The 6,388-nt window shown below is 54.3% G+C and overlaps 1 protein-coding gene across 2 annotated transcripts in view; it reads left to right on the forward strand.

The window, feature by feature from the left end:
* The window catches only part of TNS4 (tensin 4), a 24,564-nt gene extending 18,959 nt beyond the window's left edge, over positions 1-5,605 (forward strand). For both annotated transcript variants that reach the window (XM_017880196.1, XM_017880198.1), the window contains exons 7-13: positions 198-290; positions 408-485; positions 1,911-1,979; positions 2,812-2,980; positions 4,008-4,076; positions 4,323-4,349; positions 4,956-5,605. In XM_017880196.1, coding sequence (XP_017735685.1) covers positions 198-290; positions 408-485; positions 1,911-1,979; positions 2,812-2,980; positions 4,008-4,076; positions 4,323-4,349; positions 4,956-5,097 — 647 coding nt within the window. In that variant the 3' untranslated portion in view covers positions 5,098-5,605. The remainder of the gene's footprint in view (positions 1-197; positions 291-407; positions 486-1,910; positions 1,980-2,811; positions 2,981-4,007; positions 4,077-4,322; positions 4,350-4,955) is intronic.
* Positions 5,606-6,388: the final 783 nt, after the last annotated feature.

Raw genomic sequence — 6,388 nt, forward strand, 5'->3', positions numbered from 1 at the left:
TTTTTTTTTTTTTTTTTTTTTTTAATCTTTAATAGAGATGGGGTTTTACCACGTCAGTCAGGCTGATCTCGAACTCCTGACCTCAAGTGATCCACCCGCCTCAGCCCCCCAAAGTGCTGGGATTATAGGCGTGAGCCACTGCGCCCAGCCACAAGGTGGAATTCTATCGGAATGCACTTTCTTCTTTCTCTATCCAGGCGAGGACAGCAATGACCTTATTCGACACTTCCTCATCGAGTCTTCTGCCAAAGGAGTGCATCTCAAAGGAGCTGATGAGGAGCCCTACTTTGGTGAGATTCCCCAGCCTCCAGGCTCCCCAGGGATGGGGGACCAGCAAAGTCTCTCTTCTGAACTGTGGGGTGGGCTAGGGAAGCTCTACTCATGCTGGGCTGCTTGCTTCCTTTCAGGGAGCCTCTCTGCCTTCGTGTGCCAGCATTCCATCATGGCCCTGGCCCTGCCCTGCAAACTCACCATCCCGCAGAGAGGTGGGTCTGGGCCCCAAAGAGGGAATGCCAAGGTGGGGGACCTGTTTGTTCTCACTAGAAATGGGGTTCATTTCTACCTTGTTGGTGGATTATTTTAGTGTCCCGGTTAAAACTGCGTGTACTGGAGTCGCTGAACATCTCCACCTCCTAGCTGTGAAAATTTGATAATGTTGACCTCTCTGAGCCTCAGTTTCCTCATCTATAAAATGAGGACAATCATCATGGTACCTACTTATAGGATTGCTGTGCAGACTAAATGAGACAGCTCAGGCAAGGCTCTTAGCGCAATGCCTGGCATAGAATGGATGTTGGATAAATAGCAGCCTGCTTTGAGAGGATGAAAGAGCCTAAATCAAATAGTTTGGAGAGTTTTCTCTTTCTGGGTCTAATATTTGAGCACTCACTCACCCATTCATGCTTCACTACAAGCTTGTGAAGCAGACTTTGCTGTTATCATCCCCATTTCACAGATAAGAAAATAAGGGCTGGGCGCGGTGACTCACACCTGTAATCCCAGCACTTTGGGAGGCCGAGGCAGGTGGATCACTTGAGGTCAGGAGTTCAAGACCAGCCTGACCAACATGGTGAAACTCCGTCTCTACTAAAAATACAAAAAATTAGCCGGACGTGGTGGTAGGTGCCTGTAATCCCAGCTACTTGGGAGGCTGAGGCAGGAGAATCACTTGAGCCCGGGAGGCAGAGGTTGCAGTGAGCCAAGATCGCGCGACTGCACTCTAGCATGGGCAACAGAGCGAGACTTCATCAAAAAAAAAAAGAAAGAAAGAAAGAAAGACAGACAGACAGACAGACAGAAAGAAAGAAAGAAAGAAAGAAAGAAAGAAAGAAAGAAAGAAAGAAAGAAAGAGAAAGGAAGGAAAGGGAAGGGAAGGATTCGGTTCTAGATGTTAAGTAATTTGCCCAAAGGCCCTCAGAGTCAGACCTTGAACTCAGATCAGCATGCCCTATCCAGAGCGTACAGCTAGGTAGGGGGACAGCTCAGATGGAGTAGATCATCTCAGGGGTATGCAGGAGAAGCTCGAGAAGGGCATTGACGCAGGGGAGTCCTAGAGGAGCGTTGGTGAGAGCCTCCTTGCTTTCTGCAAAGACAGGTCAGGGGTTGGGACAGGGTCCAAAAGAAGTGAGGAGGTCAGGGGCCTGTGAGGACAAGATCATGGCAGCCATCTAAGAGGCAGGGGGGCGAGGAGGGGAAGAAGAGATCAAAAGGGTTGCAAACTAAGCATTTAGGGAGCCCAAAGTGGCCTGTTTGCCTAATTACGGTAATCACACCTGGTTTGAGTCACTTCCTGGAGATGGGGGTGGAGGTGGGAGATCTTCAAAGGGATTCATGAGGCCTGTTCCTGTGAGAGGGGTCCATTCACTTCACCCTCGCCCCTTTGGGGGGCCTGTTTCTTTGACTTGGCTCAGAACTGGGAGGTGCAGATGGTGCCTCGGACTCTACAGACAGCCCAGCCTCCTGCCAGAGGAAATCTGCAGGTGAGTGGTACAGGACGGGAGACGCCAAGCTTGGCTGTGCCCCAAGAGGGCACCTCCCGACCCTGCCCACACACACGCATGCACGCACACACGCACAGGCCCACACGTGTTTCCCACCTCAGCTTCGTTTGTGCATCTTTAACAACGTGCCACCCCCACCACCCCGCCACCCCTGTAAAACAAGATGAGAGGCCAGCAGGGAAGTGGGGTGGGGTTGGGGGTGGTGGGGTGGCAGAACTTACAGTCTCTCCTGTACACACACGGGCACGTGCACACGTGCTAGAGTCTCTCTGGGTCTGAGGAAACTGCCCTGGAGGTGTTTGCAGGTTTGAGATCCTCTATGGGGTGTCAGGTCTGAGTCCTCGAGCCTTCACCAGGGGAAAGGTCCCTGACCCACACTCCCAGAGGCCAGCACACATCGGCACTTGTCTCAGTGACAGCTCCTGCTCTATGTATGCCCTAAGCACGAACGGCTTCCCTCCCCATTCTTGTCTTCTGTCCCTACTGTCGCCAATGAACTAAGACCTTGAGGGTAGAGGTGTGGGGAGGAGGGCAGTCGTTAAGTGTGGACAGAAGGATGTTTTCCTGGGCACCCCTACGCACATGGCAACTTCCCCTCCCCTGCCCCATGCTGGAGGGCCAGGGGCCAGGGCGATGCAAAGCCACAGAAGATCTCAAAGCCCTCTGGGGTTGGCCTCAGACTGTGATCACCCACACACCCACTTCCTGTTGGGTGGCTCTAAGAGAACCTCCACTGGATTCCTGAACAGGAGACTCACCCGCTTCCCTGGGCCTGGGTCAGTGGCCCCAGCACAGTGTCTGCCTCCCACAGGCTGCCACACCCTGTACCTGAGCTCAGTGAGCGTGGAGACCCTGACCGGAGCCCTGGCCGTGCAGAAGGCCGTCTCCACCACCTTTGAGAGGGACGTCCTCCCCACGCCCACCGTGGTCCACTTCAAAGTCACAGAGCAGGGCATCACCCTGACGGATGTCCAGAGGAAGTAAGGGCCTTCCCTTGCCCTAGGGCTGCGGGGCTGGTGGTGTAGAGCTGGAGGGGATAGCTGAGACAGTCGCGAATCAGGGATGAAGGTCGAGTTCAGGGTCCTGGATGACCCAGCGGGGCCAGTGATGTGCTGAGTGACTCCAGGCAACTTCCCTGCCTCCTCCAGGCCTCAATCCACTGCCAAAGCCCCAGTTCATCGTGAATGATGAAAATGGAGTTAACGGGGGCCGGGCGTGGTAGTTCATGCCTGTGATCCCAGCACTTTGGGAGGCCAAGGCGGGTGGATCACCTAAGGTCAGGAGTTCGAGACCAGCCTGGTCAACATGGTGAAACCTCGTCTCTACTAACTATACAAAAGTAGCTGGGTGTGGTGGCACACACTTGTAATCCCAGCTACTTGGGAGGCTGAGGCAGGAGAATCGCTTGAACCCAGGAGGTGGAGGGTGCAGTGAGCTGAGATCGCCCCACTGCACTCCAGCCTGGGTGACAGAGTGAAACACCACCTCAAAAAAAAAAAAAAAGAAGGAAAATGGAGTTAACTAGTATTCATGGGTGCTGATTATGTCTGCACCCATTGATGGAACATCTTCCCTAGGCCAGACTCTGGCTGACCACTGGGACCCAGAGAGGAATGAGATCGTTCCTTCCCCAGGCTCGGGATCTCACAGTCTAACAGGAGCCTGATCCAGGGCTGAGCACTTCACAGGGAGAAACAAGAGATGACCAAGATGTAATTCATGTCCTCAAAAAGTTAGGGGCCAAAAAAAAAGTTAAATGGCATGGTAGGGGTATGAAACAAAACCCCAGAGTGTAAGACACAGGCAGACAAGTCCCATGAGAGGAGAGAGGCAGGAGCAGGGCACCAGGACCCCCCAGTGGGAAAAGCCGTAGCGGTCGCCGAGGTCTAACCCAGAGACTTCTTGGAGGACAGGGCACCTGCGCTTGGGGAGAACAAGAGATGCTGGAGGCAGGGTGACACTGGGACAGGTTCTCATCACTTCCCTTCTCTCCTCACCTCCTGCTAGGGTGTTTTTCCGGCGCCATTACCCCCTCACTACCCTCCGCTTCTGTGGTATGGACCCTGAGCAACGGAAGTAAGTTCAAGGCTGGGCCAAACTAAGAAGGCCGTCCAGGGCCCAGCTGCCCACCAAGGTGTCCCGCCGACTCTGGGACTGGGATCCCAGAGGGAGCCTGTGAACCTCAAGGGGTCAGGGTGACAGGATGAGGGTAGGGTGGGGTGTGGTGGGGCGGGGACACAGCTGGCCAGTCCTGCTGCTCCTTCAGGGTCCTGTGGCATGGAGCAAAGCCTCATTACTCGGTATCATGTTCTTTTCCTACAGGTGGCAGAAGTACTGCAAGCCCTCCTGGTAAGGCCTTCCTGTCTACTCTGTTACCAAAGAGGGGTCCCTGCCTCAGGGTCCCAAACCCAACATGGGGAGGGAACTAGAGAAGGAAAGAGGCCCCATTCTGACTTTAATAGTCCAAGGTGTTGATGAGGGCACAGGCCCTGGTCCTCAGGGAGCTCGCATCTAATGGGAAAGACTTTCACTGCCCTCAGAGCCTCTGGGCTGATAGGGGTGACATGAGCCTGGGAGCCCTCAATCTTCTGCAAGAGGTACAGGCTCTAACTTCAGGGAGCCTCAAGCTATTGGAATGTCCCAGTCTGATGATCAAGATGCATCTTTGCCCTCAGGGAGCTTCCACTCTAATGGGGAATGCACAGGTCCTGTCCTCAAGGAGCCCCCACTCAAAACAAACGAAACCCAGAGCTTGAACTTGGAAATCTCCCAGTCTGACAGGAGAGGCACCTTCTTCCTCAGGGAGCCCCATCTTAAGGAGGTGCTAGAGCCAATTGGCTAAGGGAGGGGCAGGGAGTAATGAGGTGCAGGCTGAGGGCCCCCCACCACCCCATTCCCACCAGCCTGATGCCTCCCTGGGTCCCACCCCTCACTCAGATTGCCCTCCCCCACCAGGATCTTTGGGTTTGTGGCCAAGAGCCAGACAGAGCCTCAGGAGAACGTGTGCCACCTATTTGCGGAGTATGACACGGTCCAGCCAGCCTCGCAGGTCATCAGCCTGGTGACTGCTCTGCTGCAAGATGCCGAAAGGATGTAGGGGAGAGACTGCCTGTGCACCTTCCCAACACCTCCAGGGACTCACCAAGGAACCTCCCTCCACCCCCTGAATGGGTGTGTCTTGTGGCCATATCGACAGACCAATCTGTGGGACTAGGGGGATTGGCATAAAGTTGACACCCTTGAACCTGCTATGGCCTTCAGCAGTCACCATCATCCAGACCCCCCAGGCCTCAGTTTCCTCAACCACAGAAGGAGACCAATAGACAAGATCAGCTGTTCTCAGATGCTGGTGGGCATTTGAACACCCTCCTCCATGATTCTGAAGCATGCCCACATCTGAAGACCCCTGCATGAAAATAACCTCCAAGGACCCTCTGACCCCATCGACCTGGGCTCTGCCAACACAATAGGCTGAGCAAGAGACCTGCAGCCCCTGTTTCATGGCAGACAGCAGGTGCCTGGCGGTGACCCACGGGGTATCTGGCTTGCAGCCAGTGATGGTCAAGAATTGACTGCAAAACGGGAATGGATAGACTATTTCCTTCCATATCTGTTCCTCTGTTCCTTTTCCCACTTTCTGGGTGGCTTTTTGGGTCCATCCAGCCAGGATGCTGCAGGCCAAGCTGGGTATGGTATTCTGGGCAGCTCAGCAGAGGGAACTTGCCCCCTTGGTCAGAGGAGACCCAGCTGTCCTGCACCCCCTTGCAGATGAGTATCACCCCATCTTTTCTTTCCACTTCTTTTTTTTTTTGAGACGGAGTCTCATTGTCACCCAGGCTGGACTGCAGTGGTGCGATCTAGGCTCACTGCAACCTCCACCTCCCAGGTTCAAGCAATTCTCCTGCCTCAGGCTCCCGAGTAGCTGGGATTACAGGCATGTGCCACTCACCCGGCTAATTTTGTATTTTTAGTAGAGACAGGGTTTCACCATGTTGGTCAGGCTGGTCTTGAACTCCTGACCTCAGGTAACCCACCTGCTTTGGCCTCCCAAAGTGCTGGGATTACAGGCACGAGCCACCGCGCCCAGCTTCTTTCCATTTCTTGATAGGCGGGTATTCCAAAGCTGGTATCGTAGCTGCCCTAATGTTGCATATTAGGCGGTGGGACTAGAGATAAGGGCGATCTCTCTGTGATTCTGCCTCAGCTCCTGTCTTGTTGAGCCCTCCCCCAACCCACGCTCCAACACATACACACACACACACACACACACACACACACACACACACACACACGCCCCTCTACTGCTATGTGGCTTCAACCAACCTCACAGCCACACGGGGGCAGCAGAGAGTCAAGAATGCAAGGAGGCCGCTTCCCTAAGAGGCTTG

Source organism: Rhinopithecus bieti, unplaced genomic scaffold (genome assembly GCF_001698545.2).
Source record: "Rhinopithecus bieti isolate Rb0 unplaced genomic scaffold, ASM169854v2 scaffold_11744, whole genome shotgun sequence".
In the NCBI taxonomy this organism is placed as follows: domain Eukaryota; kingdom Metazoa; phylum Chordata; class Mammalia; order Primates; family Cercopithecidae; genus Rhinopithecus; species Rhinopithecus bieti.